At 34.1% G+C, this 25,338-nt stretch overlaps 1 protein-coding gene across 2 annotated transcripts in view; it reads left to right on the top strand.

Annotated features, from left to right (window-relative positions):
* The window catches only part of Pik3c2g (phosphatidylinositol-4-phosphate 3-kinase catalytic subunit type 2 gamma), a 352,426-nt gene that overhangs the window by 133,067 nt on the left and 194,021 nt on the right, over positions 1–25,338 (top strand). For both annotated transcript variants that reach the window (XM_027955972.2, XM_027955971.2), the window contains 2 exons: positions 12,446–12,539; positions 23,150–23,244. In XM_027955972.2, coding sequence (XP_027811773.2) covers positions 12,446–12,539; positions 23,150–23,244 — 189 coding nt within the window. The remainder of the gene's footprint in view (positions 1–12,445; positions 12,540–23,149; positions 23,245–25,338) is intronic.

Here is a 25,338-nt window from a genome sequence, read left to right as displayed (position 1 = left end):
CTTCTTTCAGAGAAAATAAAGAAATCATCACAAGGAAATTGAATTCTGACTTGAAATATTCATAGAACTTTTCTGAAGGAAGACTAGTATGTGCATGTTTATGGAGGATCAGAGAATAGTGAATAATTTAATATAATAGAATTGCGTGGGATACAAAGTTAAAGAAGGTAGTTTGATTTAGATTGTTTGGGGCCTATTGAACCAGGTAAGAAACCTGGGTTTCTTATAGAAGACCAAGGAGTGGTGTTAAGAATGAGAGTCATATAAACAGTTTTATATTATACAAGGAAAATTGTGATATCAGTGTGAGGGATGGATTATAAAAAGGAAGTGAGAGCAAGGATACTAGACAGTTATCAGGTGTTCAAATAATTTGTTTGAAAAATAGTCTTGGTTTGGACTAAGCATATGTAGAGATCTACATAGCAGATTTGAGAGACATTTCTGAGGAAAATAAGAGACAAAAAGATGATTAGCTTCCTGATTTGAGTAAATGATGGAAAAATTATACCATTAACCAAGACCAGAATTTTAGAAGGAACAGTAAATTTGGGTAGTGAAAGTTGAGGTTTATTTTAGATGTGTTGCATTTTTTAAAGCCTTCAGATGGGACACCTGGAGAACTTGCCAAGTACACAGTTGGATAAACAGATCTGAAGCTTAGCAGAAAAATCAAACCTTGAAAAACAATCTGGGATTTATTGGCTGTAAGGCAGTAATTGTAGCCATAGAAGTAGAAGATGTAAAACAGGACCATGTAGATATGCAGAAAGGGGCCAAATACATTTTAAGAGTAGTAAAAGCAAGAAGTGATACAGGAAAAAATGACCAAGAAGGTGGAGGACACTGAGAAAAGGTTCATAGTTTGGCATACATGAAAAATATTCTCCAAGGCTTTAGAGAAGTATGAAATAGAACTAGATCTAAAAACAGATCAATGGATTTGGAAGTGGGGTGATTATTGATGATATTAGTGAGAGCAGTTTTTAAATTCTAAATTGATAAATAATAATTGCATGATTTTGTAGGGTAAAATGTGATCTCTCTCTCTCTCTCTCTCTCTCTCTCTATATATATATATATATATATATATATATACACACACACAATATATATATATATATACAATGTGTATATATATATATATATATATATATATATATATATATATATATATACATATATGTATTGTAGAAAGATTAAATCAAACTAATGTGTATAATTGCCACATTTTTTTATCCATTCATCTATTGAAGGGCATCTAGGCTGGTTCTACAGTCTAGCTATTGTGAATTGTGCTACTATAAACATTGATGTGGCTGTGACCCTGTAGTATGCTCTTTTTGTGTCTTTTTGGTACAGTCTGAGAAGGGGAATAGCTGGGTCAAATGGTGGTTCCATTCCCAGCTTTCCAAGTAATCTCCATACTGCTTTCCAAATTGGCTGTGTTATACAGTATACATGTATGATGTTGTGAGGAGGAAAAAAAATGTGTCACATTAGATTGGGTAGAGAGATGTGATGGGAGGGGAGGGAAGGGGAAGGGAGGATAGGAAGGGCAGCAAAATAAAATAGACATTATTATTGCTGTATGTATATGGGTGACTATATGACCAATGTGATTCTGCAACCTGTACAATCAGAAAATAAGAAATTATACCCCATTTGATTCAAATGTATTAATCGTCAAGATCATTGTACTGTCATGTGTAACTAATAAAAAAAATTTAAAAATCAAACTAATGAACATCCAGCTTATCACTTTTTGTGGTGAGAATGTTAAAAATCTACTCTTTTGTGCAATTTTGAAATAGACTGTGATGCTCATGTAGGATCTTCCAGTCTTTGTGCCCTTTGAGACTCTGTGCCCTTTGATCAGCATCTCCCCTTTTTTCATTCCTTCTTCCACTAGCCCTCTGATACTCTTCCTTTCTATTTTCTGTTTCTATGGAATAATTTTGAATTCTACATATAAGTGATCTCATAAGTTGTCTTTCTGTACCTGGTTTTTCTCACTTATTACAATATCATCCAAGTTTATATGGTTTTGAAAATGTCAGTATTTTATTTTTTTAAAGCTCTTTAGTATTCCATTGTACATATATGCCACATTTTTCTTATCTATTCATTGGTGGACATTTAGATTTCTTCCACAATTTAACTATCATGAAAAATGTTGAAATGAACATGGAGTACAGATGTTTTCTTTTCTACGTACCAACTTTAATTCCTTTGACTATATATCCAGAAGTGATATTTCTGGATTATATTTTAATACTGAAGGTATATTCCAAACTTCCAGTTCCAAAGAGGAATGGGAGAGAAATAAATGATGCCTCTTGGAATAGAATTTAAGGTCTGGAATTTGTATGTCTGTTTAAATGAATAAAAAAAGATATTCAAACATATTTACAAACTGAGAGGAAGGATGCATGAAGAGAAAATCAGAAATTGGAAGGTTAGGTCAAGTGGCAAAACATGATAGTCCCTATAGCCAAATGCCTAGAACAAAACTACAATTCGAAATTCTATCCAAAGAAAAGAAGAGCAAAAGTTATTCTTTTAGATGGGTGGGAAGGAAAAAAATGCATTCAATTATAGATAAGTGTACATATGGAAGAGAAACTGTGGAAATGTCAGTATTCTCCATCAAAAAACAGTTGTGGTGATACATTGAAAATGAGGAAAGTAGAATTGCATAAACCCAAAGATATGTATTGCGCCTTTGTACACTTTTGGGGAGATTCTTGATGGCTTCTAAATTTCATGATTGACAACATTTGCTTTGAAATTAGACGTATCTGGTTTTTCCACTAAATACCTTTTTGGAGACGTTTCTTTATCTATAAAATAGGATATAATAGCATTTTTACCTTCCAAGGTTGTTGTCTGAAATAAATAAGATTAAGTACTTATAAGAATATTCAAGAAAGGCTTCCTTATCATCTTTCTCCTATTTATAATTACATTTTAAGAGAGTTTAAATTTTTCAGATTCTTTCATTTCTACCTTATAAGTTTCATGGGAGTATTTAATTTCTATTAAGTGTAAACTTGATTTATATGACTAAACATATATAATGAGTCAGCATCTTAATAACAAATATTTTATAATTGAATAACCTAGTTTATAAAGCACTTAAACAATATTTTATATGATTTGATGTACAGAACAACCTCTTTAATATTAGTACCATCATTTACTATTTCCCCCATTTTGTTGATTTCTATTACATAGATGAAGAAATTGAAATCCATTTTGTTTATCCTTTTATTTGAGATACATGTGTTAATGACCTACTTATGTTAGGCACTCCATCCTTTGGACCCTGAGGCTAGCATATTTAGGAAAAAGAAATAGCCTTTCTTCATGGAATTGCAATCTGCAAATATAATAGGCTATTACCAAATTATTAATGTGAAACAGCTGGCTTAACACAGTTCTGAATGAGCTCATATTCTAAGATCATATATAACAAAGGAACCAAACCTTTCTTCAAAGTGGGAAAATCTTTCCTGAGAAAGTTACAACTTAGCTCAGACTCAAAGGTTGAATGGGAATGAACTGGCAAAGGGAAAGAGTAAGAGAAGGGTTTTCTGGATGAAAGTACTATTAATAGATCCTGGGGCAGCAGTTACACTTAGGAAACTAGAAGAGGGCTGGTGTTCCTGGAGTCCAGGGGAGCAATTTATGACACAAGATGAACTGACATCATAAGATAGAACTTGAAGACCATGATATGGACTTCTGAACAGTTCCACCTTATACAGCTTGGCCCTTATTCTGGTAGCAGTTGGAAGGCAAGAATGATTCTAAGTGAGAAAATCTTTTGAACAGATTTGTACCTTTAAAAGATCATGCTGGTTACTGAGTAAGAGCATAGATTACTGAGAAAAGCAAAAGCAGATGGGAGAAGGCTGTTAGAAAGCTCTGAAAGCAAAGCAGTCCAGGTATCAGAGAATGCAGGTCAGCCTAGGAAGGTTGCAGTGTGCTACAGTGAAATGAACAGAACAAAAAGCAAGCAAACAAAAACAAACAAAAAAGAAAAAACCTACTTAGGAGTATTATGAACAAGATTGAATAGGGAAGACAGTGGAAAGGAGAGTTGTCAAGGTTTAGGTCTACATTTCTGTTTTACGTAAATAGGTAACATTAGAAATATTCCACAAATGGGGAACAGTAGATGACAAACAAATTTAGTAGAAATCTTATTGTTGAGGGTATGATATGTTGACTTTGAGCTGTGCCTGAAATGGCTATATTTCCAGGTGTGATAATTCAAAGAAGAAATGTAGGCACTGCAATTTGAAAATCATCCCTGGTTGAAAGATAGGAATTAAGTTAAGGATAAAGATAAATAGACTTAGAGAGAAAGTATCATGTAGGAACAGAACAGCTTTGATATCTAAACTCAAAATTTCTTATTCTTTTTTAGCCTGTCATGCTACTTTTAAATGTCATACTTAATGCATCCAAATTCAAAATCTATATGATGATTTCAGTATATCACTTGCTTATGTCAGTGGCTTTTTAAGCTTGTCTGGAAATAAGATCAAAGTGTCACCATATAAAAGGAACGAAATCAAGGGCTACTCTCTAATTGTAAGAAGTAATTTTCATCCACTAATATGATGACCAAATGATCAATTCACAATTTCTATATGAAAGTTTATGGGGTATCCATTAGGAAATACCTCTGCACAGTTTCTATGTCACCTTGGGTCTGGGATTCATTATTATTTCTTTTGGTTCATGAATGGGCCAATGTTCCAATCCAGTTAGACAAATTACATTGCTTATTGTCTATGTTGATCCACTCACAATGTAGCAAATAAATGACATACCCAAGCTAGTCTTCTGATGTCATATAAGTGTACATGTTAATATCTAGTCAAAATATCAAAAGGTCTTGCTAGAGGTACTGTAGAAAGTCCACTTGCCCATATCACTCTGGGTATTTGGATTCTGGTTTTAATGCCACAATCAAATGGCTTTAGGAAAAATGCTTAACCTCTCTGTTTCAGATTGTTCATCTGAACAAGGAGACTGAACTAGGTCTCCAAGTTTCCTTGGGTTCTAATATTCTGTAACCACACAAAAATCCTTGAAAGAACATGAATTATTCAGTAGTTAAAGGTTCACAATCATCTTAAAAAATCCTTATTCACCCCTTTCCTTATTCTTCTGTCACATCTGATCCTTTTTAGTACTAGAAACAGAGCAAAGATATTCATATTGACATTTTTCTTCCAAGCTGATGCTGAGTGTGTCATCGGACTCAAAACCTATTGGAGAAACAGTTCTGCACTTCTGATGGTTTCTAATTCTAACCTGACATGGGGGCTTTTAACGGTGAATAGCCTTATGCCATTCTGCATGAATTCTTGCTGTGTATTCTGAAGGCTGACATTTTCCATTACACTTAAATTTGATCTCAGATTTCTTTGCTTTTCAGTTTACTCAAAGTTGCTTTCTTTTGAAGGTTGACATTTGTTACATCACATTTAGCTTTCACCCTTCACTTCGAATGTTCTTTGAGTAAGATATTGTCCCTATACCAGCTTTCGAACTAGAAAAAAAGAGGAACAAAAGAGGAAAACAATGAAATGGGGAGAAAATAAGAAAGGGATAAAAATGAACCAAAAGAAAGTCAAATGTAAGAAGTTAAAAAATGTATTTTTTTGTTGCAATTTCATTTCATGACTCCCCTGCCCCTGTTGAAGTTTGCATGAATCCTCTAATTTTTCTATAGCCGTTGGAAATGAGAGAGAAGGAACATCAATTTCCAAATCTAAATGTTGTTCAGATGACTTCAAAGTCAGTTTGCACTCAGAGAAGACACAGGGTGCTATGCTTCTGTCTTAGAAACAGACCACAGGTGCCGATTCCTTCCCTTATGGTCCCTCAGCAATAACAAATGCAAAACTTTGTTCAACATCAGAGGTTTACAAAGTGAGACATGAAATTTCTAAAACATTTACAGGGATGTTACAAGGCCAAAAATATTTTTGTAATAATTATAAGGTGTCATTTGCCTTTGTCATTCTCATTTGCTCAGGAATGTGGAATGGAGTTTTCTAGAGGTTACATGACTTGCGATATTGCAGCAAACTTAATGTAAAGCACATAAGAGAACCCAACTGTCTTCTTTTATGCCAGACATTGAAGTGGTATGCAAAATAGAAAACAATATCATGCAAAATTTAAAAAAATCACTCTTTTCACTAAACTAGTAATGTTTTTAAAATATTCCAAATTCCATAGGAGCATAGTATTTATGTTAACATGTAATGTTTATTGACGTTATTTTAAATTCATTAATATTTCTTACATTTCCTGCTTTTATTTCTCTCATGATAGTTATGAGAGAAAATCCATTGAAATCCATGTTTTAGTCACCTTTTTCACAGCTGTGACCCAAAGACCTAATAGCAACAACACAGAGAAGATAAAGTATACTTGGGTCTCAGGTTATAGAGGTTTCAGTTAGTAGACAGCCAGTTCCATTACTCAAGGCCCAAAGTGAAGCAAAACATCAAGGAATAAGGGTATGACAGAGAAAAGTAGCCAAGGACATGACAATCAGGAAGGAGAAGGAGGAGGAGGAGGAGGAGGAGGAGGAGGAGGAGGAGGAGGAGGAGGGAGCCCGCTATGCTCACCAGGAACAAATTATATACCTCAAAGACCTGCCTCCAATGACTGACCCACCTCCTCCATCCACACCCTACCTTCCTATAGTTACCATCTAGGTAATCTCTATCAGGTTATAACACACTGATTAGGTTAAGGCTCTTATAACCCAATCATTTCACCTCTAAACTTTCTTGCATTGTCTTACATAGGAGCTTCTGAGGGATACCTCTCATCTGAACCATAACAGTTATTAATAGATATAACCCATACAAACAAAAATTCTTCATGGAATCCTCAATAATTCTTTTAAAGTGTGAAAGTGTCTTGAGACCAAAAATTGGAGAACTGATATTATGCAATAGTTCCTGACCACTGGTCAGTCTTTACTTCCATTTTGAGCCAGAGTTATCTGAACACCTGGTATTCTTCCTTTCCTGCACACATTGGCATTACCATTCCAACTTAATTCTGTTTGACCCTAAACTTTGTGTTGACATTTTTGGATGGCCATGGTGCTGATATTTAATTTCAATTATTTTGAAAAATATGTTTATATTTAAATTAATTTTCTTCACCTTTTCAGAGTTCTATTTATGTTAACTATGAGATCTTGTTCTTTAGTAGATCCTAGAAAGTCAATTGCTGAGCTCAATTCAGGGGCCAAGTAAATCCTGAGTAGTAGGTTAGGGTGATGTTTTGTCTTGGATCTCCTATTCAGACAAATTTAGGAAACTTCATTAGATAATGAGAAGTTGCTGAGATGAATATTTAGATAGTGATGAAGAGGTGATTGTTTCTCATGAATTCTTCCTAAGCCTCATTCAAAAAATTTCATAAGTGGAAATTTCTTTCACCTAACACAATCTGTTCCCTAATAATATTAGCATTTCACTGACCTTGGTCTTTTTCATATCTCAAACAAGTTCTTCATTTATGACATTTGAAATGAGCTATTTTCTGATTGATTATAAACAAGTTTCTTAGAAATTTAAATAAAGACTTAATTGATATCAGCCCTATGAATCTTCTAACAGTACTTCTTTTCTTCCCCAGATGCAAAGTGTAATAGTCACTCCTACAATAGTTAGTAGTTCCAGTGGTAAGAGAATTGCTAAAGAGTGTCTCCTGGTTGTGACTGGCAGCAGTGTATTTTTCAAGGAAATCAAGTCATTAAGAAGCACGATAACCTGGCTTGAGGAAATTCAAATCAGGTTTCAGGTCTTCTGATACATATGACATTTCAGTCTGTAAATATCACACCAAAGGCAGAGAACTAATATGAGTAACCCTCACCTCCATGAGGAGCAAGCTACTGAGCGTGAAATGCCAACAACTGTATCCCAAAAGAATGCTTAAGTAATTTCCCACAACATCACAGGGAAGAAATGCCAGGATTTGTGGAACATATTTGTCCATTGATCTATACCTGAATTCAGGGGCTTTAAAAAGGCAGTTAAACATGAATTCTCCAGAGACCTATTATGTTGGAAGAATATTCTAAATCAACTAAAAAATAGGAAGCTTGTTCTTTCACACAATGGTATTCATTCCTAAAAGGGCATATGATTTGAAAACTTTTTCTTTTTTTTTTTAGGGGGCGGGGTACTGGGGATTAAACTCAGGGCCTCACACACGCTAGGCAAGCATTCTACTACTTAGCTATATTCCCAGCCCTGGAACCATTTTTTAGTTCGGTAACGAAATTGCAATTACTCACATATTTTATTAATTAGTTGGATAAGCCTGGCTTTTAAAAAGTAATAAATACTTTTTAATAGGCTTGAAAAACTTTTTAAACAAGCTTACAAAATGAAATGAAAGTCATCTATGAAACTTTCATTCAGATAGCTGGTATTTGTTAATCTTTTCCATCTTTTATTAAACATATAGGGAAATGTACACATATTTATTTCAAAAACAATACTGCATAAATATTTCACAGTATTTTATATCATTAAATATTCTAATACTATGTTTAATGACATCATATAATCCACCACATGGCTATAGCATATTTAATTACTTATTTTTAGATATTTTATTTTGGATATTATTTTCAGTAGCTTTTTGCATACACAAATCTTCATGCACATCTCTTATTATATCCTTAAGACATATTCCCTCAAGTTAAATTTCCAGATCAAGCCAGAACCACATTGTGAGTTTTGCCTTGCTTTAATAAATGCTACCATATATTGCCAGCAACATACAAATAATTTCCTGTCCCAGGAACTTCACCAGCACTGCAAGCATCTCTTTTAATATGTTCAATTCTTCTTAATACGGTTGAATGCAAGTTATGTTTGGGTATGCTCTAATGTCAACTTAGGCCTTGTTTACATCTCAGGGTGTCATGCAGTTAGTTTCAATTTCTGTCCTAATTTCTTTCTGAACTTCAACAGTGAAGAATAAATGAGACATCCCTTTCCATTATAGTGTAAAATCAGCCTTCCCAGCGCTTGCATATATTAGTACAAATTTATCATTTTCCTTCTGGACTACACTATACAGGTGTTACCATTTTTTGTTGTTGTTGTTGTTGTTCTCCTTTTTCTAAAAATTTTGGAAAAAAATACACTTATTTCTATTACCTTTAGATTTATTTTTCTTTTATACTTTTGCTTAAAAAGAAATTCCAGAATTGATATGAGTGGTATTGGCGGAATTAAGCCTATTGCAACCAATGTCATTTACCTTAGAGAAAGGCAAGAAATACAACTGACTCCATTGTATAATTTTCATCATTATTATCACCATGACTACTGTATTTTTTTTTAATTGCCCACCTCATATATACCATGGTGCTATATCCCATAAATAAGAAAATAAGATGCAACACACTTAATCTTCAATTGATTTATTTACTAGTTGAGGAATGAGGACACATATACAAAATAATAATACCTTATGTATATACTAGTATATCCTAAGTGTCCAAGAGAAATCAACCACTCAATATTCTTGGAGTTTGAACAAGTGATTATTAAGGAAAGTTGCCTTCAGTGGGATTTGATCCACATCTTGAAGAAGGACCAGAATTTTAAGACAAGAGGTGACATTACTGAGAATGCACATGACTTTTTCAGAGCAAAAATAATAGCAAATGATGGGCTGGGGATGTGGCTCAAGCGGTAATGCGCTCGCCTGGCATGCGTGCGGCCCGGGTTCGATCCTCAGCACCACATACAAACAATGATGTTGTGTCCACCAAAAACTGAAAAATAAATATTAAAATTAAAAAATTCTCTCTCTCTCTCTCTCTCTCTCTCTCTTTAAAAAATACTCTCTCTAAAATAATAATAATAATAATAGCAAATGAAACAGACTGGTTCATCCAATATTATGGTAGGAGAAATACCTGGAATATTTAGCCAGTCTTCAATTCTAGGTTAGCAGTATGAGTATAAGAAAGCTCCACTGAAAATAGAAAACCATTTAATGTTTTATAAGAAATGAATTTACAAACAAATTGGGAAATTCTTTAGATATCACCATGAAAAATATGTTCTAGACCAAATATGTGCAGAAGAAATTAAAAGTAAGCACAGATACTCAAACCATTAAGATAGAAGAGTCAACTGAACTTAGCAACTGAGTTAAGTATAAAAATAAGAAACTACAGGAAATTCCACAAACTTCTATTAAACTGTGCTTCAATAAGGGACTCATAAATTGGAGGAACATGCCACCAACCATGGGCTTCATATAGAATTCCTTAGGGAACAGGTGATTACCTCTACAGGAGGCTGAAAAGTGGTCAAAACAACCACAGGTAAATTGATGCTGGAGCTTTGACTGGAGGGATGAAAAGATTTTCATCCAAAGAAAAGTGGGGAAATCTAATAAAGACGGCAAAAGAGGAGCCAAATATCATCTTTAAAATTTTATCACTATATGATTGGAGAAAGATATTAAGAAGGAAACCTGGTAGTAGAAATGTCTTATGGAAAGAGAATGAGTTCAGTTTAGTCTTCAAACAAATACAAAGAGGACACCCACAAATTTGGAGGCATTGGGGACACATCCAAGAACAAAGCAGACAAAAAATTTCTGCTTCCACTCTAGTGTATATTCTAGTGAATACATAATTAGAAGTATAGTGCTCACCAAAGCTGGTGTTGTGATGTTTCTTTTATATTTTCATTTACTTTTTTTGTCACCTGTATCAATAAGATAAAATAGGCACACAAGAAAACAAGAGTGACTAGAATCCGACTTAACAAGTCATCACTTTGTTGAAATATACCAAATAACTTATTCCCTCTGAGGCTTCAAACTGTCCTCAAACTGACCTTGATGTCCACAAGCTTCAAACAAATAGTTTAGTAATTGAGAGCAATAAATTAGAGTCAATTGCATTTAGTTGGGAGAATTTAAAGTCTTAATGTGCTAAAATAGGCTGACCTTCTTCTAGCTTTGCATTTTTATTGCACCCTTCTGCTCTTGGTGCATGCATGAGGTTATGCTGAGACCTTCTGACCTTAGCAGTACTTCATGAGATGTGTCTGGACTACAGTTCTCACTAGGGCTCATTGCTAGAATGTTCAAAGGGAGAAAATTAGTATTGGAAAAGTATTTTCAGGTCAGAAATAAGAGTTTTGAGTGACTAACCTTAGAAGTGAAATTTTTGTTGCAATTAAAATGCTCAGTTTAAATGAAAAAAAATGCATACCCTATTTAGCAATTACATTTCAAACTGCTCTCAAGGACTGTTGAGGGGTACTGAGTAATACCATTTTTTTTACTCAACTCTATAGATGCATAGTATTCATTTCATCCTTCAGTAACCTAATATCCTAAAAAGTACAGCTTATTGGAGACTTTAAAGTTTTCTAACTTCAAAACTACTGGGAGCTAATCTTCAGAGTCTTCACCTGACTGGTTGAAAAACCTTCAGTTAATTCCCTACAAAAGCAGTTTGGGGCTTTGTTTATTTGTTTATTCATTTCTTTGCTTTTAAATGAGTACTAAGAGCAGTTTCTGGAAGTTTTAAATTATGCCTATTTTTTTCTGAAAACATGTTCATGTGAAATTAATTGTTCTTACCAAAGCCCTGGCTATATCTAATCATGTCAAGGCCATAGGTCAAGATCATCTCAAAGCAGCGTGGTACCAAATTTATCTCCATGCACTTAGCTGTCGGTAGATAATTGCATCTAATTTCTGCTGGAGCAAGATGGCAACAATCTGAAGAGCCCATTTTAAAATAAAATTGTCTTTGGAATATGGTTTCAAATGTTAGATACCTCACAAATTTGGTTTAATAAATAAGTGACTAATCTTACTATTGTCATATATAGTCTAAAAAGGAATAGGTTGCAGTTAACTTCAAGAACTTCACAGTCTAGTAAGCTTTATCCTTATTATATTATGCTTGTTCATGTATTATAAAGTACTTTAGATTTCTGGGTTTCATTAAGAGCTGGCTAAAGTCAGTTTTAAGATATTAGATTTTATTTTTAAGCATATAAACTATCAGATCTCCAACTGGTAATAGTTTAAACATTTCCATCCATTTCAGAAAAGATTTCAGATATCCAATAATCCACATTTTGTAGCTAAGAGAGTTGGCAAGGATCTTACTTAAATTCACCTTTCTAAGTCTAGTCAAAAAAGGCTTTCAATTGTAGTCTACATGAGAGTCTAGAATATGGAAAATAACACTTATTGCTAGTGATTATTTTAATTTATGATGGGTTTATTATTTTACTTTATACACTGGGGGTAGAATACTTTCTCTGTTTTTACTGACATGTGTCATCTGTTTTTCCTAGACATTACCATCTTTATAAACACGTGTACTATGTCTTAGTTTTCCAGATCAAGAAATTCGTAAAGTGGCAGTTCAACAATTAAACACCCTCTTGAATGATGAGCTACTGGAATATCTCCCACAGCTGGTTCAGGTAGGAACCACAAAATTGCTATAGGAATGCCAGTATTATAACTAATAATTCTCTAAAAAGTTCCCAATGACTGCACCAATTTGCAGTCCCACCAGCAATGTATGAGTGTACCTTTTCCCCTACATCCTCGCCAACATTTATTGTTGTTTGTCTTCATAATACCTGCCATTCTGACTGGAGTTGAGATGATATCTTAGAGGAGTTTTGATTTGCATTTCTCTAATTGCTAGAGATGCTGAGCATTTTTTCATATATTTATTGAATGATTGTATGTCCTCTTCTGAGAAGTATTTGTTCAGGTCCTTGGCCCATTTGTTGATTGGGTTATTTGTTTTTTTTTTTTTTTTTTTTTGGGGGGGGGTGGTGGTTTAGCTTTTTGAGTTCTTTATATATCCTAGAGATTAGTGCTCTGATGTGTGAGGGGTAAAAATTTGCTTCCAAGATGTAGGTTCTCTGTTCACCTCACAGATTGTTTCTTTTGCTGAGAAGAAACTTTTTAGTTCGATCCCTTCCATTTATTGATTCTTGGTTTTAATTATTGTGCTATAGGAATCATATTAAGGAAGTTGGGGCCTAATCCCACATGATGATTAGGGCCTACTTTTTCTTCTATTATATGCAGAGTCTCTAAGCAGTATGGAGATTCCTTGGAAAGCTGGGAAAGGAACCACAATTTGACCTAGCTATCCCTCTCCTCATTCTATACCCAAAGGACTTAAAAACAGCTTACTACAGGGACACAGCCACATCAATGTATATAGCAGCACAATTCACAATAGCTAAACTGTGGAGCTAACCTAGATGTCCTTCAGTGAGTGAATAGATTTAAAAAAAAATGTGGCATATATACACAATGGAATTTTACTCAGCAATAAAAGAGAATAAAATCATGGTATTTGCAAGTAAATGGATGAGGTTGGAGAAGATAATACTGTGAAGTTAGCCAATCCCCCAAAAAAACAAATGCCAAATGTTTTCTCTGATATAAGGAGGTTGACTCATAGTGGGGTAGGGAGGGACAGCATGCGAGGAATAGATGAATTCTAGATAGGGAAGAGGGGTGGGAGGGAAAGAGAGGGGACAGAGGATTACTAAGGATGGTGGAATGTGATAAACATCATTATCCAAAGTACATGTATGAAAACTTGAACTGGGTGTCAACATACTTTATATACAAACTGAGATATGAAAACTTGTGGTATATATGTGTAATAAGAATTGTAATGCATTCTGCTGTCATTTATTTAAAATAAAATTTTTTAAGTTTCCAATGAATCAACAATAAAGAACTTAAAAGTGATATTGTAATTTAGTCAAAGAACTGAGTTATAGCTCATATGACAATGCGGACATTATTTAGCCAAAACTCATACAGCAACAAAAAGGCATATAAAAGCCAAAATGGAATTTTTTTAAAAGTGATTTCATTTATTAATTAAAGCAGAGAAAATATATTTATGATAAAATCTTTTCATAACTGTATGTGGAAAACATTAAATAAATGTTAGGTAAAAAACAATTTTTCTCAGAATTTATGAACTTCTTGAGGGTTTTTAAGATGGCAGAATACAGAAGGTTGCTTTTCAGGATGCTTCATGGTATGAAACCAAGGAAGAAGACAGGCAGCTTCTCAGCAAGTGACGTACTAGACACCTTCAGGGACAGTGTAAGTCCACAGGGTAGAAACTCTGTTGCTTCACATAGATACTGTTGGATTGGTAGACACACAAACAGCATGAACAAGCAAGGGAACAAACTGCCCCAAACAAACCAAGGTACTTCAATAACAGAATCCATGGACACCACAGTGGAAGAAATGTCAGTGAAGGAGTTTATAATGTACATAGTTAAATTATCTGCAAAGCAAAGAAAGGTATAAGGTATGAAATCAGGAAGTAAAAGATCACTTCAATAAAGAGAGATTTGGGAGAAAAATAACACAGGCAGAAATCCTCAAAATTGTGGCATATAAACACAATGGAATTTTACTCAGCAATGAAAGAGAATAAAATCATGGCATTAGTAGGTGAATGGATGGAGTTTGAGAAGACAATGCTAAGTGAAGTTAGCCAGTCTCAAAAAACCAAATGCCAAATGTTTTCTCTGATATAAGGAGGCTGATTCATAGTGGGGTAGGGAGGAGGATCATGGGAGAAAGAGATGAACTCTAGATAGGGTAGAGGGGTGGGAGGGGAAGGGAGGGGGCATGGTGTTAGAAATGATGGTGGAATGTGATGGACATTATTATCCAAAGTACATACATGAAGACACAAATTGGTGTGAATATACTTTGTATGTAACCAGAGATATGACAAATTGTGCTCTATTTATGTAATAAGAATTATAATGCATTCCACTGTTATATAAAAATAAAATATTTTTAAAAATCCTCAAAATGAAGGAAACAATAAACTAAATTAAAAATTCAATCGAAAGCATCACCAACAGACTAGATCACTTGGAAGACAAGAATTTCAGGCAATGAAAATATATAATCTTGAAAACAAAATTGACCATGGAGAAAAGATGTAAAGTGACCATAAACAGAACTTCCAAGAAATATAGGATAACCTGAAAGACCAAATTGAAGATGTATTGGGATAGATGAAGATTCAGAGATACAAACAAAAGGAAGGTACAATCTTTTTGATGCAATAATATCAGAAAATTTCCCAAACCTAAAGAATGAAATGGAAAAGCAAATATAGAAGGCTTACATAACTCCAAATATACAAAATTACAACAGATCCACACCAAGACACATTATTATGAAAAAGCCTAATATACAGAAAAAGGATACAATTTTAAAGGCTGCCAGAGAATAATGACAGTTAATGTTTAGAGGAAAACCAATCCAGATTTCAGTTGTTTTCTCAGCACAGGCTCAGAGCTAGGAGGTATTGGAATGATATATACTAAGATCTGAAAGAGAATGGATGCCAGCCAAGAATGCTATACCCAGCAAAATTAAGCTTCAGAGTTGATGATGAAATAAAAACTTTCCTAGATTAAAAAAAAGTGAAAAGAATTCACTAGAAAGCCTTCAGTACAAACATACTAAATAAGATATTTCATGAAGAAGAAAGGAAAAATAAAAGTGAAAACTACCAATGTGAAAAACTACACTAAAAGAACAATGAATCAATGGAGAAATTAATTCAAATTAAAAACCAGAAATAAATAAAAATGACACGGAATAAAAATCATATCTCAATGATAACATTGAATATAAATGGCTTATACTCATTAATCAAAACATATAGACGGAATATTGGATTAAAAAACAAGACTCAAAAACATGCTGTTGCCAAGAGACTCACTGACAAAGACTTCTGCAGACTGAAGGTAAAAGAATAGAAAAAAAATGTCATTCACATGGATCTTGTAAACAAGCAGGGGTTTTTTTCTTATATAGGTAAAATGGACTTTAAGCCAAAATTAATCAGGAGGGACAAAAAAGACCATTCATATCACTGAAGGGAATCATATAACAAGACATAACAATTGTAAATATTTATGTTCCCAAAATTGGACTACCTAAGTACATCAAACAAACCCTTCTCAATTTCAAGAATCAAACACAATAACACTGGGTGACTTTAACACACTTCTCTCACTTCTGGATTGATCCACCAAACAAAAACTAAATAAAGAAGCTATAGAAGTAAAAACCACAATTAATACTTTAGACTTAACAGACATATATAGAATATTGCATTCATCAATGTCTGAATACACTTTCTTCTCAGCAGCACATAGATCCTTCTTTAAAATAGAACATAACTTAGGCCACAAATCAACCCTTAGCAAGTACAAAAAAATATAAATAATACCTTGCATTCTACCAGATAATAATGGAATGAAATCAGAAACCCACAATTAAATAAAAAATAAAAACTACTATATTGACTGGAGACTAAATAATACGCTGTCAAATGATGAATTGATAGCAGAAGTAATCAGGGATTAAATAACAAAATACTTAGAGGTAAATTAGAAAACAATACAACATATCAAAATATCTGAGACACTATGAAGGCAGTGAAAACAGGAAAGTTAATTGTACTGAGCTCATTTATTAAAAGAATAGAAAGTCAATGAATAAATAACCTAACATTATATCTTAAAGCCCTAGAAAAAAAGAACAAATCAACATCAAAGGCAGTAGAAGATAGTAAACAATTAAAATCAGAGATGAAATTGAAACAAAAGAAACAATCCAAGATATCAACAAAATAAAAAGTTGATTCTTTGAAAGAATCAATAACATTGATAAACTCTGAGCCAAACTAACAAAGAAAGAGAAAAAAACTCAAATTACTAAGTTTGTGATGAAAAAAGGAAATATCACATGAAAATACGGATGATAACCATAACCTATATTGACAATTTATACTCTAATAAAATAGAAATTGTGAAGACTTCAACACATTTCTGGAGACATATTACTTACCCAAATTTAATCAGGAGGGCATAGGAAATTTTAAACAGATGAATTTCAAGCAATGAAATTGAAGATTTCATCAAAAGCCTATCAAGAAAGAAGAGTCCAGAACCAGATGGACTCTCAGCTGAGTTCTATCAGACCTTCAAAGAAGAATACACACCAATCCTCCTAAAATTATTCCATGAAATAGAAAAGGAGGGAACCCTTCCAAACTCATTCTCTGAAGCTATTATCACCCTAATACCAAAATCAGACAAAGAAACATCAAGGAAAGAAAATTTCAGACCAATATCCCTGATGAAAATAGATGCAAAAATTATTAATAAAATACTGGCAAATCACTTACAAAAACATATTACAAAGATAGTGCACCATAATCAAGTGAGGTTCATCCAAAGGATGCAAAGTTGTTTCAACATATGGAAATCAATAAACATAATTCATCACATCAATAAAGATAAGAATCACATGATCTTCTCAAGAGATGCAGAAAATGCATTTGGTAAAATACAGCATCCATTCATATTCAAAACACTAGAAAAACTAGGGATAGTAGGAACATACTTCTATATTGCAAAAGCTAAATATGCTAAAACCAAGGCTAACATATTCAAAATGGAGGAAAAAAATGAAAGTATTACCTCTAAAAACTGGAACAAGACAGTGATGCCCTCTTTCACCACTTCTATTTAACATAGTCCTGGAAACTATAGCCAGAACAATTAGACAAAAGAAAGAAATTAAAGGGATATGGGCAGGAAAAGAACTCAAATTATCACTATTTGCCAATGATATCATTCTATATTTAGAAGATCTGAAAAACTCCACCAGAAAACTCCTGGAACTCATAAACAAATTCAGCAAAGTAGCAGTATGTAAAATTAATACCCATAAATCAATTGCATTCCTATGCATCAGTGATGAATCAACTGGAAGACAAATTAGGAAAACTAATTCACAATATTAGGAAAACTATTCACAATAACCTCAAAGAAAATATATGAGAATCAATATAACAAAAAAGGTGAAAGACATCTACAATGAAAACTACAGAACACTAAAGAAATAAATAGAAGAAAACCTTAGAAGATGGAAAGATCTCCCATGTTCTTGGATAGTAAGATTTATTATTGTCAAAATGGCCTTACTACCAAAAGCACTAAACAGATTTAATGCAATTCCCATTAAGGTTCTGGTAACATTCTTCATAGAAATAGAAAAAGCAGTCATGAAATTCATTTGGAAAAATAAGAGGCCCAGAATAGCCAAAGCAATCCTGAGCAAAAAGAGTGATGTTGGGTGCATCGCAATACCAGATCTTAAATTACACAACAGAACTATAGTAACAAAAACAGCATGATATTGGCACCAAAACAGATATGAAGACCAATGTTACAGAATAGAAGACAAATACAGTTATTTCATACTGGACAAAGGCACCATAAACATACATTGTAGAAAAGATAGCCTCTTCAACAAATGGTGTTAGGAAATAAAATGAAATTAGACTTCTATCTCTCACCCTGCACAAAACTCAAGTCTAAGTGGATCAAGGACCTTGGCATTAGACAAAAGACCCTGCACTTACTAGAAGCAAACATAGGCCCAAATCTCAGTCATGTCAGCTTAGGTATTGAATTCTTCAATAAGACTCCTAAAGCAATAAGTAGTATTATATCACACTAAAAGTTTCTTCTCAGCAAAGGAAACAATCAAGAACATTAAAAGAGAGCCTGCAGAATGGGAAAAAAACTTTGCCACATGCACCTCAGATAGAGCATTAATATCCAAGGTATATAAACAACTTTATGAACTTAAAAAACAACAAATAACCCAACCAATAAATGGCAAAGGAACTGAACACACACCTCAGAAGAAATGGTCAACAAATATATGAAAAAATGTTCAGTATCACTAGTAATTAGAGAAATGCAAATTAAAACTACACTGAGATTTCATCTCACTTCAGTCAGAATGGCAGTTATCAAGAATCCAAGTAACAATAAATGTTGGCGAGGGTGTGGAGGAAAACGTACATACGTTGCTGGTGGGACTGCAGATTGGTACAACCATTCTGGGAAGCGGTATGGAGATTCCTCAGAAAACTTGAAATGGAACCATCATTTAAGCTAGTTATCTCACTCTTCAGCTTATGCCAACAGGACTTAAAATCAGCATACTATAGTGACTCAGTCACATCAATATTTATAGCAGTTCAATTCACAAGAGGTAAACTATGGAACCAATCTAGGGACCCTTCAATATATGAATGGATAAAGAAAATGTGGTATGTATACACAATGGGATATTACTCAGCCATAAAGAAGAATGAAATTATGGCATTTGCTAGTAAAAGGATGGAACTAGAGGCAATCATGCTAAGTGAAATAAGTTGAACCCCAAAAACCAAAGGCCAAATATTCTCTTTGATATGCAGATGATGACTTAATTGAATCCCAAAACACCAAAGGCCAAATGTTCTCTCTGATATGTGGACACTGACTTACAATAGGCTGGGAATGTGGGGAGAAGTGTAGGAGGGATGGGAATGGAAAAGACAGTATAATGAATCAGACATAAATTTCCTATGTTTCTATATTAATGACCAGTGTAACTCCACATCATGTACAACTACAAAAATGGTGAATTATGCTCCATTTTATGTATGAAATGTCAAAATATATTCTAGTGTCACTTATAACTAAAAAGAACAAATTTTTAAAGACTATTATTGAGGAAAAAATAATTTATGAGCTTCTTGCCTTTCCCATAGAGAATTGTAAGATTGATTATAAATCTTACAGAAGTAATTTCTAATACCCAAATTCTGTTGCCAACTAGCACATTTTAGTCACATCAAATATTATAATATCAAATTCATTTTAGAAAAGAATATAAATTATGAGGAAATATGAGAAGAGTCTGACATATCTGAATATGATGAAAGATTAAAAATTAAATTAAACATTTTACAATTGAGCATGTAAATGACTGAAAATCCAAACTACACAAATAAATCTTTTTCTAAGAGGACTGAAAAGGTCTTTCTGCTTTGTTTATTTTTAATTAATTAATTAATTAATTAATTAATTAATTTGTACCAGTGATCAAACCCAGAGTCACTTAAACATTGAGCCACAAACTGAATTCTTTTTTATATTTTATTTAGAGACAGAGTCTCTCTGAGTTGCTAGGGCCTCCCTAAGTTGCTGAGGCTGGCTTTGAACACACATTCTCATGCCTCAGCCTCCTGAACTACTGAGATTACAGGCATGCACCACCACACCCATTTGTTTGTGTGTTTTCTAAATGCAGATATTGTCCTATCTGGAGAGTTAGAAGTTATTTTTAATGCCAGGTGCCTCAGTTTTTGACCACTGATTTTAAAAAACTCTAAGAAAATGGAAAAGCACCTATAAATAAACTCTAGTGCCATATTACTTTGCACATGTACGTGAACTTGTCCTGAGTCCTCCTAAAGAGAGAGACCTGGTTTAGATATAGCTAAACCATATAGTTACACCTACCAATCTTCATAGTACTTCCCTCAACTTGCCAGTATAGTATTGATAAAAGAAAAAAAAAAGTTTGAACTTGTTGATCACTATTCATCTCATGGCTCATGGGTAGAGGCTACATATCATTTCTAACCCAACTGAAAATAGTACGTTCTTACTGAAGTACCTGTAGAGTAAACTCATTTGATGGCCCCATCATAACCAGTACAGTTGACACCAGAAGTTCTCTGAGAGCCACCTTCCTGCAAATCAAGTTTATAAGAAAACTCGTACACTGAATCCAACATAGCAAACACACAGAGGGTAAAATTAAATAAAGCTGCAACTGTGTCCTAATTAAAAGTAAAGTTTACAACATGTTCTTGTTAAGGCGAGATTGCAATAAATCACCAGCTGGTGGTCCAGATCCACCAGCTGCTGGGCCAATAGGTAAGCTGCAAGTCTATAACCTTTGACTCCATCCCAGGGTTTGAGTCTACCTTTTATAGTCCAAAACCATATTAAAATATAAGTGGCTGTTGCTATGATTCAAAACCATAAACAAATATCATGAGATCTAAAATCATAAGCAGAAATGTGAGTGGGCCAAAAAGTCCCTAGTTGAGTACAAGTTAAAGAATTGTTACTAAAATCCAGGCAATCAATCTCTGAGAGAGTACATTGTCCAAGAAAAACAGGAGCTAAAGACAGAACACTTTTACATTGTCTAAGAATTGCCATTTTGTGTTGCCAAACATGCTCTGCTGAGCAACTGTTGATGGACACAGATGTGGGGCTTTCCATGGGAGAAGGATTTCTTACATGACATGAAGTCTCAGGGCAAAATGGAGTCTGTTTCGTCATTGCCCATATAGGCTGGCCCATAACATTCTGAGATGGGAAGAAATATATGAGACTAGAAAATAAACAAAAACTGGGAAGAATTTCTTAATATTCACTGTAAAGTTTACCATATGACTTTAATGTTTCACCCTGATCTTAAAACTTTTCAACACATTAAGGTCTATCCCTGTTGACTATTTTCTGGAATCATGTTATTTTGTTATGGATTTCTATGCTAAAATGATGAAGACTACATTCAAGCAGAGAGAAAGAACTCTAAGACCACAGTGAAAACAGAAAGGTTCATAACTAGGCATCAAGTAAGCCTACTGAGCTACTGGAATTACAGGCATGCATCACCACCCAGCTGTTTGTGTGTTTTTAAATGCAGATATTGTCCTATCTGGAGAGTTAGATGTCAGATGTCAGATGTCAATATTAACTATAGGATGTAACTATGCAGGTAACTTCCAAACACAGAGTTCAAAATAATATGTTGTGCGCCTGAAATGGGTGATACAGGATTTAAGGGAAATTGCATCAGTAGATAGTAAAGCAAGGAGTTTGTAAGCAAGGGAGGCAATCCAAGAGCTATAAATAGTTACTGTGTTTAAGAAGAAGTGATGGGAAGAAATTATAAGGCAAGCATAGAAGTAAATTCTGAGACATATCTCCTGCTCATATGCCCATATTATATGTTTACAACTAGAGCATAAACAAAATCCATGACCTAATCAGCAGGTAAGAAAGAAAAACCCATGACTGCAGTTTAAGGCTAGTTAATGTTAATGTCTTTCTGCATTCAGACAGTGTTAGGAGGCTATGCAAATTTGTTGAAATCATCTTCAGCACTCTCACACCTCAGAAATTTATAACTTTTCCATCCTTGAGGGTATTTAGTGTCTGAGGTGTTTCTTCAGGTGTGTGTGTGAATTAATATAGTACCCACTTTTTTCTGCTCTCTGTACTGTGGTATAAAACTTGGCTCAAACTGTGTGTGTGTGTGTGTGTGTGTGTGTGTGTGTGTGATGTGTATATGTGTGTGTGAGAGAGAAATGGGGAGGGAGACTTAAATGGCTTATTGAACAACTAAAGGTAGAAGCTTTGCCTCTCAAACAGGAATGAGCACTTTTATGAAGAGAACTTGGTTTTCATTTTCACATACTGATTGCTGGGACAATGGTGGGGATTCAGGTATAGTTCCTACAGAAGGCAGGTACAGGTCTGAATTAGGTTCCTGAGGACATCTGGGGCTGCCATGGTTATCCATGTCTTTTATCAGAGTGAATATACATATTAGAGAGCTGTTCACATGGAGACAAAAGAAAGGATTTGGGAATATGTTATGGTAGTAACAATTAGCCTTGAAATTTGAAGCAAAACTTCAAGGTCTGCAGGTTAATACTGAAATGTCAGTGATTTCTGTTGAGGCTTTGAGGGTTCAGTAATTTTATTTCCAAATGCGTAGAAATATCTATTTCTTAATAATACCATTTTTTATATTCCAGAGATACTGTTCATGATATTATTTTTTGTGCCAGGATTGCAGCCTCAGGGCATGATTGAACTCCACCAAGCACTTGCTCTTATTTATTATCCTATGATCCTAAAGCATAAATAAGGAAACAAGACTATGTAAACCCAAGTTGTGCTGTTATTAGTCATACACCAACTAAAAAGCATTCAGCATTTTATATAAATATATTATCAACACTTTATTGGAATGTTGTTTTTGTTTTATTGAATGTTGTTTTCTCTAGTTTTGTCAAAGCTCCTTAGTCCCTCTGTGTTCTGCTATAAAGTGGTTTTATTTCTTACTGCAGGCTGTCAAGTTTGAATGGAACCTTGAAAGTCCTTTGGTGGAACTCCTACTGCACCGCTCCTTGCAAAGCATCCAGGTGGCTCATCGTCTTTACTGGTAAGATTAATTAAAACAGGCTAGGGTGCCTTTTTAATTGTCAATTTTTCCGTGGAACAGTCAGAGAAGATTTTTTTTCTTTGTCATTGATACAAACCTCAACTTAAAATTCAGCCAAGTACAAAGTTATTTTTATTTATGAGTATAATTTAAGTATCATCATTTTCAGAATGGACAATTGCTACCATTAAACAACAAGTTAAACTCACTCAGAACTTTAATCTGGATGACCCCTTCTCTATAGTTTTAAATCACTAATGTTTGTGGTCGTATCTACTCATTGAGGACTGCAATTTAACACTAGCTGTAAGACTGTGAATGCCTTGGAAGAACTTATGTTTTGAAAGTACTTTCTGTGCAGTTTCATTTATAAACAATGGAATCTCATGGAAAATACACACTCTTTCTGCTGAAAATTCTTAGAAGAGTCAATTTTTCTCAAGCATAAATTTAGAATACTGTTAGTGAGGAAACAAGAATTATTTAAGAGATATCAGAATTTCTCCCATTATCACCTACTCTTGATCTTATGGAACAGGATGCTATTTGCATGCAATGTTTGTCTACTTTTGGTTTTATTACCTACCTTATAGGTTCAGTTTCAAAATATTTATATCACAAATGTCAAAGACCTAGGGATGAAAATGGATTTTTTTTCTTTTGTCCTCTTGAATGCATGACAGCTGTAATTTACTTGCTTCAGTTGCTACTTAAGAATGTTAATTAATAGGAAAACAGCAAGTCCACATCAGTTTGGAGTATCATGTTTTTCTGCTTCAAGAAATATCACTCACATTGAGCTCACTCTTACCAGGAAAATGACTCAAGCATTTCATAGCAGAGGAGACGCACAAGAACTTTCAGGCGCCCACATTTGACCTGTTATCATTTTCATGTTAAATGCTTACTTTAAGAAGCAGAGCATTTCCTCTAGTATGTAACTATTGTAAGGCATTGGATTTATTGACTAGCAGTGGCCCTTCACTGAATAGACTCTCATCAAAGCTCTGGAGTCTTAGCCTCTTCAGTTCCTCAGCTGCTGAGGGGAGTTAAGTGGATACACTCTGTGGTGTCACACAGCATGCAACAAGGACTCCACCAGACTCCATCTTTACTTCCTTAAAACTCAACTTTTTCCCCCCCATGTGTTATTAAAATGAAAACATGACCTGGTGATAATCTCAAGTTTAATATTCAAACCAAAATACAGCATCAGAGTATATAAAGTATAGAAAGATAATTTATTTAATAAGACATTAAAATTAGAATGCAACATTAAGGATTTATCCATTTGATGAATGGTTGATATCATACTTGTGCAGCCTTAGCTCTACCTCCATCTGCTAAAGTGGTGTGGAAAGTAGAGTCATTGAAAGGCAGCCCTGAGTGCAAAGTTGTAGATCAATGTCATACTTGTAAGTAAATACAATTATGTCATTGTTTCTAAGGGTTGAGAGGATAGCCTTTCTCGTCCTTATGAAAAAGACCATTTCTCCTCTCACAGATTCAAGGAGTAAGATAGAAGGAATAGAAAAGAAATTACAAACGAATTTCTTATTTTTGAGGACTGAGTTTATAAGAACAAAGAAAAAGGAAAAGGAAAAGGAGGAGATGTATTGAAGTTTCTACATCTCTTTAAAAAATAAAAATTAAGAATTATGGAACGTGGACAAAGCATGAAATAATATTATTTATATTTAAATCATTATGGAGTTAAAATCGCAGATGTCAAGGGTCATGTGTGGAAAGTGTCTTGTGCAGAATGTCTGAGCTAAAACTTCAGAAGATGATAATTAGGATCCTTTTAAAAGAGCAATGGCCTGTAATATAAAAGAAGGGTGGGGGGCAAGCAAATGCAGAAACCCATCAACCATTACTTTATAGTGAGTTTTTTTTTCACTTGAATGAATTACTTACTGATTCTTCAGAGTCAATATATTAGTTCAACACTCTCAATATCTTGCTCTGTTCACCTAGGGTTTGATGTCTTCTCTGTTCCCCAATAACACAAGCAATTATTTACCAAGCCTTATAACCTCTACTTCCTGAACAGTCTCCCCACTCCACTACTCCACCTGCCACTGTCGCTGACCA

Source organism: Marmota flaviventris, chromosome 3, assembly GCF_047511675.1.
Source record: "Marmota flaviventris isolate mMarFla1 chromosome 3, mMarFla1.hap1, whole genome shotgun sequence".
Classification (NCBI taxonomy): Eukaryota; Metazoa; Chordata; class Mammalia; order Rodentia; family Sciuridae; genus Marmota; species Marmota flaviventris.
The sequence above is the reverse complement of the archived record's forward strand: the minus strand, read 5'-3'. Positions and strand labels throughout refer to the sequence as shown.